Consider the following 18,720-nt stretch of genomic DNA (forward strand, 5'->3'; position numbering starts at 1 on the left):
CCATCCCTACCTCCCACACCTCCCAATGCAAACTGTTGTGAAAACTCCTCAATATGCAAGACAGAAGTGTAACACACACACACACATGCATATACTTAGACAAATACACACATAAAAGAACAGGTAGAACAATGCTTTAACGAGTATATCTAAGAAATTTTTAAAAAGATATATAGGATTATAAAAGAAAGAAAGATGAGAAAGATGCAGAGAAACAGAGTGTAGACACTCACTTGAGCGAGAACCCTGTATCTGAGGCAGATGTTTCAGCAGCACAGTTCGCTGCTGGGTCTTCATCGGAAGACGGTGTTGGAGACACTGCCTCATTGGAGATGCAGGGAGTCTGGCTACAGGAGACTGAAGATGGGAGGCACAGCAAAGATTTCATGACAGCCGAGGACACTTGGCTGCTGATGGAGTAGAGCTTACTGCTCTTTTCATCTGGAGGCTTCACCTCACACAACTGGGTCCTGGTCAGGGGGAAGCTTCGTGCCCGCTGGCTTGGCATCTTGACAATTGGGCCTTGAGGGTCCTCAGTCTTTGCTGATAGCAGCTGCAAGAGTGGGTCCGGCTCAGGGGGGAGGGTGTTCTGCGTGGGCTGCAGCCCCAGGGGAGGGGACTCAGAGACACCTGGGTCACTGTTCTCTGAGGCTACAGGGGAACCCGGCGGCAGCAGCTTTTTCTCTGGCTGCTGTTGCCCAACAGAGGCTGGAGCCCCCGGCACAAAGAGGCCTGAACCCCACCCTCCCTCTTGCTTCCCAGGAGGTTTTGCTGCCTCTCCAAGGGAGGTCTGGAGGCTCAGTCTCTGGGCTCCTCTGTCGAGTAGTGGAGAGGAGCCAAAGGTTTCAAAGGAGCTGATTCTCTGCTTAATGGAGGAGGCGGTGGCCCGCTTGTGGGGCCCCCTGGATGTGGGCGTCGGCTGGGTAGATGATGCCGCATCAGGCAGCCTTTTGGGGTCTGGAGCACGATTCCTCAAACCTTTCAAGCTTTGGCGAAACCAGGCTGGCTTGGGGGCCACAGGAGGTCCCTTCTTCACAGTGCCATTGTCTGCTGACTTGCAGGCTTTGGGAGCACCGTTGGCAGTGTCCAGCTTCGGTGAAGCCCCATCTGGGTGACCCTGAGTCCCAACTTCTTCGTCCAGGCCAACACCGGGCTGTAGAGGCATGTGGCCATGGTTCTCACTCATGATAGGGCTAAATAAGTTTTTGATGCAGTCAGAAATTCTAACCCAGGGGTCTTCAGCTGTGGTGTCAAAGCTATAGTCCATCCGAGCCTGCTTCTTAAGCAGTGGGTGTTTAGTTGGGGATGTTTGAGTCACTAGGAAGCAGAAACAAGGCAAAAGTTTCATGTTTACACCTTACTGTGATTTTCCTTCCTAAGTTATGGTTTCAATGCTGAAAAGCAAGAAGGATTCAGTGGAGGAGATAAGCAGATGGGGTGGATTCCTAGTTGGATATACTTACCTGACTGAAGTGCCAACAGGCAGGGTTGCAGAATGAGAGATGAGAGTTAACTTCTCATCCATAGCACCCTAGCAATGTAGAAGTGGAAGGATTCTCAGGGAATATCTGGTCCGATCTCTGGCATTTTACAATTGTGGTATCCAACATTCAAGAAGAGTAAAGGGCTGGGGGTGGCAGAGCTGAGGCTAGACCCTGTGTCCTGACTTCCCATCTTCATGTCCTTTCCATTGCACTAAGTAGCTTCCCAAATAACTCATTAAAAACTTAAAAGCAAAAGCCATTCTCTTATCTCTTAAACTTTAACATCAGATGTCACGTATGGACAGCCATATTTTGTTTGGACCACCCATGTCATTCAAAAGCAACAGCAGTGCCTTCAGAGGGGGCACATCCCAGCTCCCCACACTCCTCACCCTTTCTCTCTCCTGGTAGCCTTCCCCACATCCACTCACCTACCTGGCTCTGAAGTCATGTGAATTTGCTACTCTCCCTACATGCAGGTAATAACTAGCTTGCTCAGCAAGGGAGTATTTCTGTTACCTAAAGAGCCTATGAAAAGGTTTCAGGTAGAAAGAAGCTCTATGGCAGTGAATCTCCCCCTTGGCTACACATTGGAACATGTAGGGCTATTAAAAAAAAAAAAAAATACTGACTCTCATGCCCAGGATTCTGATTTAATGTATCCGGAGTGCAGCCTGGACAATGAGTTTGCTAAGCTCCACAGGTGATTCTAATATGCACCCTGGGCGACAAGGTTGCCAAGACCTCAGGCACATGCCCTGCCAAGTTCAGCCTTTCACCACAGGGGGCAAAATTTTGGGGTCTTCCTGGGAAGCCAGCACTGAAACTGAATTCCTTTTGGGCCCCTAACTCTCCTTCCCAGGGACAGAGGGAGGCTGGCCCCAAAGGCCTGCACAGCCAGGAAGCCAAGTCAACGTGCAGCCCTGCCATGGCCTCCGGGTCTGACCTTTCTCCAGTTAAGAAAGTATGCTTCTCTGGTTTTGTGAGTTTGGGGATGTTTGTTACAGGAATACAGCCCAGCTTAAGGAAGACTGATCCCTCCTATCCCAGCTTCAGTATCAGGTCTCAAATGAAGCAAACCATGCAGAGCATTAAGCCCTGATGATATCAAAGAGAAGCTATGCGTGATCCAAAAGATCTGGGTGGTTACGACTGACTCCAGCCCTCTCAACCTGTTTCTGCATTTAAAAAATGCTCTGCTTTGAGGCGCTGCTGTTGTGTGAATCAGAAGTCAGAGGTTCTATGGGCAAGCCCTTTGCAAACCTGGAGCTCTTGCCTGTAGAACACAAAGGATCCCCTGGTGCCTTGCTCAATGAGGATGACTCAGAGAAGAGAGAGTGGAGGAGGAGGAGCCTCCTTACTTGCTCTGGGTGCGATTTGCCAGATCTTCCCATTCATAATGTCACTTAACCTTCCAGGAGCCTTTCACGTGCTTTTTTTTTTTTTTTTTTTTTGATAGTATTTCTCAATCTGGCATATAGTTAGTAGGCAAAATATTTATTTCTCTGCTTTTCCCAGAAGCTCCTTGATGGCAGGAACTGGCCTATCTCCTCTCTCTCCCAGCACCTAGCACAGGGCCTCCCACAGTCAGCTTCCAGTACTCATGTTGGGGTTCTCTGTGACACTCCACACCTTGCTGATGAGTGACTTGAGGCTCAGAAAGGCAAAGTTGCCCAGAACCACACATTTGGTGAAGGCAGACCCATGTTTCCTACCCTGGCCTTCCTAACTTCAGCTCCTAATCTCTCTCTAGCAAACAACTAAGTATTCAACACATGTCTTAGCCTTTCCAAATGTGCCATCTGGGCATACCCTTTCTATCCACATGGAGGTGGTGACCACCAAGGAAATACTATTCATACTTTTCTGACACTTGCATTCTCAGACTTGGAAATACTGAATGCAACATGCTAAAAACTGATGCTCTAGAGTCCTAGAGTCAGCTGCCCGGAATGGGGGTGGGTGTGTCTCTGGTTCTCTTCTCAAGGGCTCCATCCTCCAGTTGATAGTCCAGTTGACTATCTGGATTGGCCCAGATTCCCTCATTAAAAAGTCATCCCCCACTGCCCTTGTTAGAGGCTCAGAGATCCAACCAGGTTTCCCACTAGGACACCCTGGATGGTCCCTCCACTGGCCTGTCCATGGCACCTTGGGACCCTGAATGGTCGTCAGCCTGAGTCCAGCCATCCTGTCCATGCAGAACACTCTGATCCTCGGGCCAACTCACCTGCTCAACCTTTGTCCAGAGGCCCTTCCCTGGGAGGCTCTAGATGGAAGGCCTACCTGGGCCGGCTCTCCTTCCTGGCTCGCCCTCAGTGGAGGCGGCAGTCTGCGAGGTGGCTCCACGTCCTCTGCAGCAGGCAACAGTGCAAGGGGTTCTCCCTGCTGTGTCTTCCTGGGGCAGCAGCAGCCGTGGCAGCAGCTCTCTTGCTTCCTGTGGTGTAAACAGGAAGCAAGACTGTGTCAAAACGGTAGCCTCCAGCTGCAAGAAGGCAGGCACACTTTGACTGGGACTGGAGTGCGGATATTAAGCTGCTTTAGATGAGAAGTTCATCAACAGCATTGTAAAGAGAGTCCTTTCCTGACACAGGAAAGTTAGCACCTCCTCGGGGCCCAGAGCATCCCTTTCCTTTCAAGGAGCTGGTATCCAGAAACATGGGCTCATGGTTTTCACCAGGAACTGTGAAGATCCTGGGCAAAGTGCACTAGAAAAAAAGAGGTTGAGGATGTTGAAGGGAGCTGGAACTGCTTTATTTACAACTGAATCCTTGCTAACAGCCCGCCCCAGGGGGTACAGAGCAGTGTTGAAACAAGGAAGCAAAGAGAGTCCCCATCTAGTCTTCTCTAAATTAAGGTTAGAAAACTCAGAGCAAAATATTTGTCAATAGCTTTCTGTGTTGTTATTCATGATTTAAATATTTAGTAAACACACTGCAAAGGATGACAAAAACTCAGCACCTGTATCATGGGTCCCCTCTGCAGCACCTACAGGAACTTATCACTCTATTCCAGAATCGGTTTTCCCCACTGAGTGTGGGTGCAGTTTCAGGCTCCTTCATAAAACAGCCCAGGGAAGGAATGGACCAGGCACCCAGTAATTGTATAATATTTGAATAAAGTTTGGATTATAATACAGCATGGATAAGATGCTGTCAGAGCCCAGTTCTGCCCAGAGGGTGGAGACGGCCTCTCTAGAGAAGGGCTCTTTGTCTGGTTCTTGAACAAAAAGTAAGAATTTTCTAGGCAGAATAAGAGCATTCCAGAGAGATATACACACACAGAGAGAGAAGAAGGAACAGCATGATACCTTCTCAGAGAAAAAGAATGAGAAGGTAGGTACCATGAAAATGGACTTCCTATGTTTGCTCTTCTGCAAGAGTGATACTTTCCTTTGTCCCGCTCATTGCAGAGCCAGATGTAATGATGGCCTCTTTGACAAGGCTGCAGACCACCTTCCCAAGAAGGAAGGAAGGAAGGAGTAACAAATGCATCATTTGGGACTAAAAAAGAAATGGCAGAGGTCCATGGCCTGGGATTTACTATCTACATTGGCAGTAAACATTCTTTGGGGAGGAAATGTCTACAAAAGTTAGACATGTATTTGCAAAACATTCCAAAGTATTCCCCCCCTCAGCCCAAGTTCTCTTTTGTAGAACTGAGCTGCAGGGCAGCATTGTGGAAATACTGAGAGATGAATCAGCTCCAAGGAACCATGGGGCTTCTTGAAATAGCCCCTTTGGAAATGCAAGGTATGGCCATAGCATTAGAAGCCTAAAATATTAGGCTTACGGTGTGTAAGACACTCACCACACAGGAAAAAATTACATGTAGCTGAAATTTAATTTTGCCCAGTTGGGAACATCTGTAAGGTGACATCTGTCTATATCCAAGAATTGTTAGCACTTTTATAGGCAGGCACTCTCATTACCAACCACAGTATTCAAAGCAACTTTGCATCTTGGAACAGACACAAATAAGTTTTGTCTTTTAATCAACACGTCTGAAGTCAACTCCTCTTTAAGAGAAGTTATTTTAAGTTATCCCCTGAAATAAATTTGGTTTTGCTCAAAGTTTCCTCTGAATGGTATATCCTTGCACTGTGCTTGATGGACAAGGAAGGAGAAGAGAAAGAAGGAAAGGGGGACGGAGATGTGAATTAGCATGGAGGATGGAAATGTTATTTTAAACATGGGTGATGGTTTGAGTGATTCTCTAGAAGGGACAGAATTGCTCTTTTCTTGACGAAGATATCCTGAAGGTTATTTTGGTTATGGAAGTTAAGTCCCCTTGAACAACAGTAGATGGGAAAGATTTGGGGGTTGTCCATTAGCAGCTTGAGACCCTGGAGAAAAAAGAATTTAGAGATGATAGACATAGATAGATTAGATTTAGAAGCTAGAGATAAAAAGACAGGGAGATGGATGGATAGATAGATATACAGATAGATACATAAATAGATACACAGATAGATATAGATACATAGATAGACATAGGTAGATAGATTTTTAAGGGAACAAGGAGAAAGACACCCAGTGAGAAATCCCCAGCAGCAGGAATAGCCCTGGAAATTTTAAAAGTGACAGCACGTAAATCATTTCCTGTTTTCTTTTGTGCTATAATCTGTCTATGCTCTGTGCTACAACCTATGCTACACCCTACAATCTGTGACCCACTACAACCAGTAAAATTATGCTACAGACAATAGCCTTGGGTTGGTTGTGCTTTGGGAGAGAGTGTAGGCTCTAAGAGAAGGGCCTGTTGGCCATGTGGGCAAAGCAGGCTGACAGAGGAGAGCAGCTGTAGACTGGCCTCCACACTGTGGAGGACAGCGTTACCAGTGGGAGGATGGACTGAGGTGCAATGGATAGTGATAAGGCAGGACAGCATGGGTACCAAAGAGGAGGAAAGGCTGCATGTGAGAAAACTCCCGTGTGGAAGCTCCTTGCCTGGCCCTCCCTGCAGAAACCCAGCTGCCTCTTCTGGCCCTTCACTTGGGGATACTCCCTGCCCTGCATGTGGCCCAGACTGACCACGCAGCCCACAGCCATCACCCAGGGCAAACCTGAGGAACTGAGCAGTCCTGCAGTAGCAACCCCACTCCTTTTCTAGGTCTCCAGGAACAAGGCAAAAAGCCTGGCTCCTCAGCCTGCCCACTCCTCATAGGTCTCAGGCCCGAGGAAATGAAATATTTGCTTAATGGAGGAGGGAAAGGGGAACAGATCTGTCTCCACACCTCCAGCCTGTATTGCTAAGCCAGCCACATCCTGCCAGCTCTCTGCACAGCTGTACTTCCCTCTTAGCAACCTGGCTTCCTCCCCCTCTCTTCACTTTCACCCCTCCCCACTCAGTGCTCCACTCTCCAAACCTTTCCCCTCCTACACCACTCCTGAAGTTTGCCGGCCCTTATCACAGATTGTTGGAGGGGATATCCAGAGGCCCCCAAACCCACCTGCCCAGTGAAGGCAGCTGCTGAGGGAACGACATAAAAGGCGGTGGAGGTTAACAGTGAGAGGCTTGGGGTCAGCTCAGCCTAGGTTTAAATCCTAAATCTCCTGCCCACTAGCCATGTGAACTTGGGTGTCATTGTGACCCTCTGTGTCACTAGGACGCTCATCCCCAGGTGGTTGTAAAGATTAACTGAGGCAATGTGCAGTAAATGCTTGGCACTGTGCTTGGGCATAGAAGTGGCTCAAGGGGTAGCAGCTGCCTGGCCTACAAGTCTGCCTTCCCCTAAGGGGTTGCACAGGCCATATGAAGGTGGAAAAGGAGGTCTTTAAGGGGTATGACGAAGGAAGAATCACGGCAAGGAACACTACTGGGCCTGAGATTGTTAGGCACTTCACAGAAGCAGTTACATTTTCCCCTCCCAAAAGCCCTTTGAGGCAGCCGTGAAACCTAGCTCTGATTAACAATGAAGAAACTAACGCTCAGAGAAGGCTGAGCTTCCCCCTGAGCTGAGGAATGAGAAGCAGACTAACTGGGAAAGAATTAGAAGTGAATTCCTCACAAACACTTCAGTCCACTCCCTCACTAAACAGAACAAGGAACTCGTGTGCCCCTTTGGTGACTTAGGCAGGACTATGGTAAAATCTCCCAGGAAGCAGAGCACCTGAAGATCCGTGTAAAAGGACTCTACCCCACTCCTTCACAGGATGGCCCTCCAGGAACTCTGCAAATACCCCAGGGTGAGCCTGAAAAATGATTCACATGCAAGGACCCTTAAATTCCAGTGGATTAAAGATGGGAAGGAAGCCAATAAGCAGGACTGGGCCTTCAATTCTGTATCCGCCAAGCTTCAAACCTATCTTGCTCTGCTCAACCCTAAGCTTGACTTGAGCCTCTTCTTTCTGGTAACAACACAGAATGGGGAGAATCTTCATTCTGCCACAGCTAATGCTGCTGCTGCTCAAAAACCGTGCTTGCCTTGGGAGAACACTCGACCCATCTGACATGGCCTCTTACCTGGCTGCAGGTGGGCAAGGGGTGCCCAGAAGGGCATAAAGCATCCTCTCTCTCTTCCAGACTCCTTTGAGGATCACTGTCACTTTTAAAATATTTTCTGGGCGGAGGCTTGGGCTTGGAGGATGTGGGTTTCCTCACCAAAATCTCAAACGATTTCTTCAGCCTTAGTGGTGGGTGGCTGTCCTGGCTCCCAGAGAGGGATGGACTCTCCTGGGATGGCCTGGAAGCTGCTAAAGACAGCACCCTGGGCTCCTGCCCAAGGGGCAGGCTAGGTCTGTGTGTGCTGATGTCCAGGTCAGAGGGCTGCGGCTCACTGCCACAGCCGCTGCTGGGACTCCCCCCGGGGGACCCAGACATGTAGCTGCTGTCGCTGCTGGACCGGACCATGATCTTCTGGGCCCTGCAATGGGGGGGTGCTGAGTTCTTCTCCCGCTCCTTCTCCAAGGTGGGCCGCCCATGCCAGCTGCTCTCCAGCCTTTTGACACCTGCATTGGAAGCACAAGGCAGCATTTACAGCTGAACTTTGGAAGACAAAAACAGCTGTGCACTGCACACCCAGGCTGTCAGCTTGGGTTTGGAGCCTGGCAGTCTTGGGTTTGGTCCCTGATGAGCTGTAGGACTCCATGTTTGGGAAAACCATGCACCTGTCTGAGCCTCCATGTGATGGACACAGAGATGTATAACCCAGATTGCCCATCTAGGAAGAACTTGCTACCCAGATGCAGGGAGTGCTGTTGGCGGGTGGCCTCCAGCTGTCAGCCCCTCCAGGGATGGTCTCAGCTGCAAAGAGCTGCCTCACCCAAGGGGATGGCCCATCTCCAGTGACTACGGGAGATGGGGTATAAAGGCCCATTCATTTCTGCCCAACGTGGGCCCAACTCTTAGGGGCCATTTTAGCTCCAGAGCTCCAGCAGTTAACTGAAGCTGCTGAGCCTGCATCTCAGCTGGACCACTCGCTCTGCCCTGCCCTGATTTCTTTTCCTCCCCTCCACAGATGTGGAACCCAAGGACACTCCCTAATAAACGTCCTGCACACTAAACTCCATCCCAGAGTCTGCTTCCTGAGGAATCCAACCTACAACACTCTATTTCCTCATCTGTAAAATGGGCACAATAATTCTGAGGTTACTGGGCCTATTTTGCAGCTCAGCATCAAAGAGAGAGAATATCCATGAAGGCTCTTTGAACCTTGTTCCAAGAGGAGACCTTTTCTTTCCAGGTAAGGATGACGTGAAGCCAGAAAAAATCACCATTTCTTAGCCACAGCCCCCCTTTCCTCTCCTTCTCCCCATCCAGACCTTCTTCCTGGTTCTCACCCCACACTCCATACTTCCCAGCCCTGGTGCCATCCTTGGGAGGCCCTTCAATCTAGTGATAAACTGTCAGGTGGGTCCCTTTTCTAGAATCACAAGTCAAGGGAGTGGGAAAAAACTGATCCCAGCCTCTTGCCCATCTTCCAGCTCTCCCCATGGGACATCCAGGAGACCACCCCTGGAGAACAGCACCTGCCTTAGGAGACAACCAAGGCTGGCCACGGTCCTCATTCAAATACTCTCTTAAATGAGTTTTCTGTGGCTTTTCCCTGGTTATAAAATAATGCATCATTAGAAAAATTCAGCAACAAGAAGGAAGGAATGAAAGTAAGATTCAACTACAGTCCTATCAATCAGACAACCACTGTCAAGATTTTGATGAGTTCCTTTTTCTCCTTTACCAAAGTATATGGTGGAATGTTATAACATAGGTGAAATAAAATTTGGGGTCCAGCCCTTTTCTATGAATGTTTCTGCAGATCATTTTTTTTACTCCTTATCAAGTATCAGTGCTAATGTTTGCACACTGTTCTGTCACATGGATGTTCCATGGTGACTTGACCAATGCCTGGGCCTGTGGCAGTGAGAGCCTGGGCACTGGAATCAGACAGTCTGGGTTCCTGTCCCAGATCCTCTGCTCACTAAGTCATGTGGCTTTGGTGAGGGCCTCACTTTTTCCTATAAAACATGCATAAAAATGTGATGTGAAGATTAAGTGAAATAATGCATGAAAGGAAATTAGCACAGGGTCTGACACATAATGGGAATTCAATAAATGCAATAAATGTTAGATAATGTATTATTAGAGATGATTATTTCTAAATGTCTTGTTATTATAAATGAAGAATTGTAAACTCAAATGACTATAGTGGTGTGGACTGTAGAGACCTAGAGAGTACCTGCCCACTTAAAATAATTCAAATTCAAGACATTTAAAAAATTCTATGCCTCCCAAACAAAACAAAAATGTGAGCCAAATTTAGCTGATGGGCTGCCAGCTTTCTACCCTTTATGCACCATGCTCTGATGGCTGTTCTTATATATCCCTGGGGTAGAGGGTGAGTTAAACCCTAAGCTTTCTAACAAGGCAAAGATATTTCAAGTCAAAGTCCACCATTTTCCTTACCTTCCAGACTCCATTGATGCCTCTCCTTTCCAAATTTGTTGTTCTCCGTGGCCTGGGCCACAGCTTCTTTGAGTTTCTGTTCAGAGACCTAGGAAACATCACATCACTCCTCAAACTAGGGTGCGAGCATCCTGCATCAGGCTCCAAGCACTGTACCAGCTCCCAAGCTGGGCCCCTGGATTCTAGTTTGTTCCCTTCCAGCTCACTCCACAAATAGCTGACAAATTCTTTAGTATCTTCAAGATGAAGTCCAAAGACTTTCAATAAAGGAGTTTCCAAGGTGGTCCCTTTCAACTTCCCAAACTTCTCCCCACTATTGGCTGCAAAATTCCAGGCAAACTTCCTACTTCATGGTTTAACTCTGTGGGCTACTCAATTCTTGGCAATGCTGTCATGCAATTATCATCCTCATTCATCACCGTTACATTGTATGTTGGGCCTCACAGGTCATGTCACTTTTGATAAGAAGGGTATGAGCTCTGCAGTCAGACTTGTGTTCAAGTCCCAGTTCCTTCACTTGCTAGTTGTGTACCCTCAGACAAGTTATTTAACCTTCTATGCCTCAATTTCTTCTACTTTAAAACAGTGATAATGATAGAACTTATTTCCCAGTGAAGATTTAGGGGTTTAAAAAATAAGTCATATAAAGGGCTGAGCACAATGCCTGGCACATGGCAAATGTTAATAGATGAAAGTTGCCATCAACAGCGTCAAGCTGAGGAACCAGAGGCTCAGAGAGCCTTGATGCATTGTCCAAGGTAACCAAAGGCAAGTAACAGAGCTGGACCTGAGCCAGACAGTCTGATGCCAAGCCCTGGGCTCTCTCCTCTCTGCCCTGCTGCCTGTGCCGACTGGGTCTCCCCTGCCTGGAGCACCTTTGCCAACTCTTTTCTGTTGCCCTACCTATGCTTACAACCTGGCTCCTTTGTCTGAGAGCTGGGACTCTGACTCCCTCGCTCCCATGTCCCTCACTTCCCATGGCCTCTCTCTGCACGGGCCCCATCTCCCCAGTCAGAATGCAAGCAACGTCAGGCACCACTGCATATGCCCCAGCTCCTGACTCAAGAACCTCAAAAGGCATTAAAATTAATTGAATCTCCTTCCATTTCTTCTATTAGCCAGGGATTTAGGCTAATCATTTGTTCACCTTAAGTAAGAAGTTTGCTTTTCCTTAGTAAGCTTATCCTTGGTGCTCAAGAAATGAATGGGCTGGGTTTGAATTCCACCACATGAGGTAGATGTTGATCTTCCCCATTATTACTTTCTTTGTCCTATTTTCACCAGAAACCTGGGAGTTTGTTTATTAAGAACATTAGCTTTGGAATCTGATACACATGAGTTTGAATCCTAGCTGCTGCACTGAGTAGCCCCTCCATTGGACAACTTTCTTCTCCTTTCTAAGCCTCAGTTTCCCCCACTGTGAAGCAGAGGGAATATCTGTACTGCCTGCAGAGTGTTATACAAATAAATGCAGTTGTATACGTCATATCTTTGGCAAGCATGCCGAGCACGTTCTAAGGATTAAATAAATAGTGATGGTGATTATCATCATGTTCCCCAAAGTAATCTCACCTATGCCTATGGCTCCAACTCCCAAGTCTAGCTTCCACCGGACTCTTTCTTACCAGCCATTGTCAGCCATAAATCTAACTGCCCATGGGACATCTCCAACTGGACATCCCACAGGCACCTCAATTGCATCATGAACCAAGCTGAGGTCATTCATGCCCCTCCCAAGCCTGCTCCTCCTCTTCTTTTCTCTGTTGTGTTACCATCATTTGATGTTTCAGTCTAAAAATACTCTAGTCATCTTAGGCTCCTCCCTCTCTGTTACCCCAGAGCTCATCCATCAACAAATATTGTTGATTCTTCCCAAATGTGGCTTGTCTCTTCCTCTCTAATCTCTTCTCACATCCACTGTTTAGTTCAGGCCTTCATCATCTCTTTCCTTCCTCTTCCCAAATGGTCTCACAACCTCCAGGCTCCTCCCTCTCCATCCTGACATTGACATCAAAGGTTAAAAAAAGAAACTGAACATGTTACATCTATGGCTACAGCCTCCCCGCCCTCCAACCAGCTTCTTGAGGCCCACAGAATAAAATTCAAACTCTTTAGCATTCTGTTTAAAGCTATTCACAATGTAACCCCTTGCCTCACCAACACTGTAATAATCACACTTGCCCAGCACCCACATTCCAACCACACAGAACTTACCACTTCTACCATGACTCCATAACTTCAAACTTGTGTGTTCCCACCGCCAGGAATGATCTCCCTCAAATTCTTTGCCTGGTAGAAACTAACTTCTCACATGTCTTGCTTTATCAACCCTTCCCTTCTGTATCCTCTTATAAGATCCCACAGCACTTACCACTCTGTATTGCAATTATTCCTATGTCAGGGTCTCTGACTAGGTTGTGAACTTCTAGAGGACAAGACTGTGTACTACAAACCCACTTATCTCTGTATCCTAAGCACCTTACTCCTGGCATTTACATAGTGGGTTCCCTGTAAAGGAAGCTGGAATGAGTGAATCGCTTGAATCTAATAGCAGGACCCAGAACTATATTTTCCTGCCCTAGAACTTGTAATCCAACAGCAAGAGCTTCCTTAAGCTACTGCCAATTGCCTCTGATGTCTAGGAGTTTATCAATGAACTCTTTGCAGCAGACATTTTTTAGCCACAGAAACTTGGAATGGGTTCTTGGAAATCCAGGCCAAAGCTCAGCCAGCAATGGCTCTGTTTTCAACCATTTCTTATTTCAATGTCAGTACTGAAAGAGTGATCCTGGGAAAAAGAGGACGACCCAGAGGACTGTTACCTGTGGGTCTGGATGTCGGCTGACAGTGATGGGGATGGGGCCCGGACTGCAGTGGCTGAGAACAGCGTGGACTTCGTTGAGCGTCATGCAGTGCACGGGGGCATCATTGATTTCCACGATCTCGTCACCACACCTGCAAAAGCATCAACAGGAGGCTGTCAACGGGTGAATCGATGTGGCGTTTGGATGGCCACTTCCCTGGGACCCACTGCTGGCTGGGCTGTGTGACTCAATCTGAAAATCAAATCAATAAGCAGGCCTCCCTATCCACCTGATTAAAACCAGAAGGGGGCAGACCAAGCAGAGGACCCCGACCCAACCCCCTTACCGCACAACCACAGAGTGGGAGATATTTCATACCCAGAAGTGGGTCAATATTAACAACATTCATCTTTTACCTTCCCAATCACCCCTTCCCATTTAACTATGTCCATTCAAGATTGAGGGGCTGGAGTTGAACAGGAAGAAGAAATAAAATCTTGAAAGAGCATTAAGTGTCACAATTGTCACAAAATCTTTAACCAATCATTTCCTCTCTGTGAGTCAGTATTCCCATACATAGAATGGTTAGAAGCAACTATTAGATAGCATGTTCTGAAAAGTAAAGAAGAAATAACCAGGCAACAGAACAGTTGAGGTTCTGCAGGGAATAATGAGAGAAGACTCTGGAGTTCATTCCAGTTGTAAGGTGAGAAGGAGGGTATTGACAAGCCAAATATAAAAAAATGAGGTAGAAAAGACAGGGCCCCACTGATACATGGAAGGTTTCTACAATCCAACCCCTTTGTTTCACTGATGGGTAAACTGAGGCACGAAGGGTCAAATGATCTCTCTGATAAGACCTAGCTCAGGTGTTGACAAACTCATGGTCTCTGTAGCAATTCCACTACTCACCTCTGCCACTGTAAAGTGAAAGCAGCCACAGGCAATACATAAACAAATGAAAGTGGCTGTGTTCCAGTAAAACTTCACTTAGAAGAACAGAGAGTGGCTTGCAGGACGTATTTGAAGAGCTCTCGTCTAGCTAGTTACCAGCAGGGCCAGGACTGGAACCCAGGTCTCCTGATACTGATTTTACTGTTCCTGCCACTATGGGCTGCTGCTTCTTACCTTGACATTTCTGCAGAATCAGTCCACCCTCACCCTTGCTAAAACATACACATTTTCACTGATTTAACTGAAGACCACTGTCAAATACAGCACCAAATGCCAGGGAAAGTTGAAGCTTCCAAAACCATCCCTCCCCAGTCACAGACCAAGGAGGGAGGTGCTCTCTGCCTGAATGTTAGGACTCAGATAATCATTCTGACCCTGCAGTTATGTCCCAAGTACCAGCATAGTGGCTCAGTAAATCAGCTGACACCCTCTTGCAGATGACAGCAACAAATCCCTGTCTAATTCAGAAGCTCCATCCAGGGACCACCCTCGGCAGGGTTTGCTGTTGCTTATATTGAGATTATAGTGAAACTTTTATAGACATAGCAAAACTCTCCTGATTTAGCAAAACCCAAATCCAGTGAGAGAAGGAAAATATATATATATATGTATATATATATATACACACACACACACATATATATAAATTAGAGCAGTTGTAAGTTTACAGAAACATCATGCAGAAAGTGGAGTGTTCCTATATAACCTCCGGATCACACACATAGCTTGCCCTTCTATTAACATTTTGCATTGGTGTGGTACCTTTATTACAATTCATGAAACAATATTATTATAATTATGCTATTAACTTTAGTGCAGTGTTTACATTAGGGTTCACTCTTTGTGTTCCATGGGTTTCTGTGTGTGTGTGTGTGTGTGTGTGTGTGTGGTAACTTATACACAGCCTAAAATTTCCCTTTTTATCCCTTTTTGAATATACAATTCAGTGATGTTAATTAAATACACAAATTTGTAATTCCATCCCCATTATCCATTGCCAAAACTTTCCCATCACCTCAAACAGAAACTCCATACCAATTAATGTTTCCCCCACTTGGCCTCTTTAACTTGCATTCTAGTTTCCGACTTTATGAATATACATATTCTGCTTATTTCATATATGTGAGGTCATACTGGCTTATTTCATTAAGTATGATGCCTTAAGAGAAAATATATTTGTACTATATATGGATGTAGGAGTATAAAATATTGTAACAAGTTAAATTGGGATAACATGTTCTTACCAAATCCATATCACTGTGAAATGTGTTTATGGGACAAAAAACTTAGATTTGTACTTCTCATAGAAGTTATTTGTAAAGGAATGTACCTGGAGTGCCTGAAAATATTTCGTTTATGCCAAGATAAAACTGTTTATACTACTCATTTGCTTAGTACACTGCTTTTTCCATAAAGAGTACACAGGTAAATCTGATCAAAGCTACTATGTATGTCACTATAAATTCTAGATTACTTAAATCTCAATTAGAGTATGTTTACTTCATGTTTTCTGTTTTAGACTCGTATTCTGAGAGACAGTCTTTAAACTGTAATGTGCATACAAATCACCCAGGGATCTTGCTACAATGCAGGGTCTGATTCACTAGGTCTGGGGCAGGGCCTGAGATTCTACATTTCCAGCGAGCTTCCAGGTAAAGCCGACACTGCTGGCCCAGGGACTTCACTTTCAGCAGCAAGACCCTATGAATGTCTTCATCATTCATTCTAAACATCTCATCCCCAAAGCAATCTTCCGGAACTCTAATCCTTTCTTCTGCTGTAAATCAGGGGTCTTCAAAAACAGAAATTAGGACATACCGGAGCCGTCCGTCCAGATGCGCCACAGACCCTGGAGATAGCGTGTGGACAAAAATGCCCGAGATGCACTGGAAATAGGGGATGCTGCACAGGCCAATCCCCAGGCCAACGCCAGCCTCTGGAAGGCAAAATGGGGTGGAGGGGAGGACTTGTGATCGAGTCTTCCCAGGTATGAAGTAGTCTAGGTACAAACAGCATCAAAAGTCAGACAGGTGTCTCCAATCTATGGAGCATCCACTGTGCCCATGGCACCGCTCTAGGTTCAGCAGAGAGCCCAAGGCAGACACAGTCTCTGCTCTCAGGATATTAAATTCAAGAGGGGAAAGACCAGGAGGGAAGGAGGAAAGGGTAGAATGAAGGGAGGGAGGGAGGGAGATAGCAGAGAGTGATAAGTATTATGCAGATATTAACTGTATATGCTAGAAGGTGATGGGATGGCCACTTCAGGCCGCAGTGGAGGCAACATTTAGGCTGAAATCTGAAGGACAAGAAGAAGCCAGGGCTGTGGAGATGCAGCAGAGCATTCCCAGAAGAGGAAACACCTAATACAGAGACCCAAGGGCAAGAGCAAGCTTGGCATGTTGCAAGTCCAGAAAGGAGGCCAGTGGGGCTGGAAGACAGCTGGCCATGGGGAGCGTGGAGCGAGATGATGCAGGAGAGACAGGCAAGGGCCAGAGTAAATGGGGCTTTGTCAACAACAGTGTAGCGGTCAAGGGATGGTCTTCTAGAATGAGAAAGGATGCCAAGGAAGAGCTCCCCACCCCCACCCCTTTGTGATCCGAGAAGATACTTGGTGTGATTTCTATCTTTTAAAATGTATTGATAATTGAAAGGTGAAATCACTGCCCTCCCCCCTACGTGGGACCAGACACCCAGGGGAGTGAATCTCCCTGGCAACGTGGAATATGACTCCCGGGGAGGAATGTAGACCCGGCATCGTGGGATGGAGAACATCTTCTTGACCAAAAGGGGGATGTGAAAGGAAATGAAATAAGCTTCAGTGACAGAGAGATTCCAAAACGAGCCGAGAGATCACTCTGGTGGGCACTCTTACGCACACTTTAGACAACCTTTTTTAGGTTCTAAAGAATTGGGGTAGCTGGTGGTGGATACCTGAAACTATTAAACTACAACCCAGAACCCATGAATCTCGAAGACAGTTGTATAAAAATGTAGCTTATGAGGGGTGACAATGGGATTGGGAATGCCATAAGGACCAAACTCCACTTTGTCTAGTTTATGGATGGATGTGTAGAAAAGTAGGGGAAGGAAACAAACAGACAAAGGTACCCAGTGTTCTTTTTTACTTCAATTGCTCTTTTTCACTCTAATTATTATTCTTGTTATTTTTGTGTGTGTGCTAATGAAGGTGTCAGGGATTGATTTAGGTGATGAATGTACAACTATGTAATGGTACTGTAAACAATCGAAAGTACAATTTGTTTTGTATGACTGCGTGGTATGTGAATATATCTCAATAAAATGATGACAAAAAAATAAATAAATAAAATAAAGTGTATTGATATTAATTTTGTGACCTGATACAGGGTCTAACATGGAGAATGACCCACATGTACTTAAGAATAATACATATTCTCCTGTTGTTCTATAAATGCCTGTTACATCTATTTGGTTTATGGCATTTTTCAAGTCCTCTGTATCCCTATAGATCTTCTGTCTATATGACTAATCATTATTGAAAGTAGTGTCTTGAATCTCCCACTATTATTGTAGAACCACCTATTTCTCCTTTAAACAGAGAGGAGTTCTGAACAAGGATGTGACATAATCTAATTTCTATTTGTAAAAATATGACTCTGGCTGCTATGAGGAGAAAGAACTTTAGGAGATCAAGAGTGGAAACAAGGAAATCGGTGAAGAGGCTACTGGTGAGCAAGATGATGGTGGCCTGGACTTCACTGTAAGGTAGTTTGGTGCAAGACAGGCAACCAAGCCAAATGGCAAGCAACAATAAAGTTTGCAACAATAAAGTTTATTAAGAGAAGCCTTGGGGTGGCCCCAACCGGCAGAAAATTCTGCTTGGAGGGAAAACCGCACAGTCAGGTGGTGGAATTTCTTTTTATAAAGCTTTCTGTCAATCAGGGGGTTCACGGGGTCTTGGAAATGTAAGGTATGCGAGCTTTGGCCAATATGGGATTACACATAGTTTGTCTTGTAATTTTGGCAATGCCTGGTTTGCACATTTAAACACGAGAGGTGGGGAGGGAGGGAGCAACCATGTGGCGTGCGAAGTGGAGGAAAGGAAGAGGGAGGCAGAGATGGGCCCAAACAAAGGCAGTGGCAGGAAATAGGGGGAGGGAGGGGGGCAGCAACACAGGCTGGCTTTACAAAAGAGGGAAATGGGGGTGGGGCCCGGGCCCCAAACTTAATATTCACTACTAGTGATGATGGAGAGAAATGGACATTAGTGGAATATATTTTTGAAGACAGGCTTGCTGATGGATTAAATGTGGAGAGAAATTTTTTAAAAATTGAAATAACTCGGAGATTTTTTGGCTTGATGGATGGATGATGATGCAGTTACCAAAATGAAGACTGGTGGGGGTGGCAGGATTATGGGGGTGGGGGATCGAGGGTTCAGTCTTGCCCACATGACACTGGAGATGCCTATGAGATACCCAAGTGGACATGTGCAGTCGGCAGTTGAACAGATGAATCTGAAACCCAGGAGAGCGGGCAGGGCAGCAGTTAAAAGTTTGAAGGAGCAGCATGTTTGTGGTGTTAGGGCCATGGGGATA

At 46.3% G+C, this 18,720-nt stretch overlaps 1 protein-coding gene across 5 annotated transcripts in view; it reads right to left on the reverse strand.

Moving 5' to 3' along the window:
* Positions 1-18,720, reverse strand: part of IL16 (interleukin 16) — a 110,425-nt gene that overhangs the window by 9,595 nt on the left and 82,110 nt on the right. For 2 of the 5 annotated variants that reach the window (XM_037833206.1, XM_037833207.1), the window contains 6 exons: positions 15,962-16,079; positions 13,208-13,340; positions 10,386-10,473; positions 7,947-8,431; positions 3,768-3,918; positions 234-1,317 (listed from right to left, as the gene is read on the reverse strand). In XM_037833206.1, coding sequence (XP_037689134.1) covers positions 234-1,317; positions 3,768-3,918; positions 7,947-8,431; positions 10,386-10,473; positions 13,208-13,340; positions 15,962-16,079 — 2,059 coding nt within the window. Of the gene's footprint in view, positions 1-233; positions 1,318-3,711; positions 3,919-7,946; positions 8,432-10,385; positions 10,474-13,207; positions 13,341-15,961; positions 16,080-18,720 lie in introns of those variants that run through there. The other 3 variants (XM_037833208.1, XM_037833209.1, XM_037833210.1) reach the window with 2 other exon arrangements.

Source organism: Choloepus didactylus, chromosome 4 (assembly GCF_015220235.1).
Source record: "Choloepus didactylus isolate mChoDid1 chromosome 4, mChoDid1.pri, whole genome shotgun sequence".
In the NCBI taxonomy this organism is placed as follows: Eukaryota; Metazoa; Chordata; class Mammalia; order Pilosa; family Megalonychidae; genus Choloepus; species Choloepus didactylus.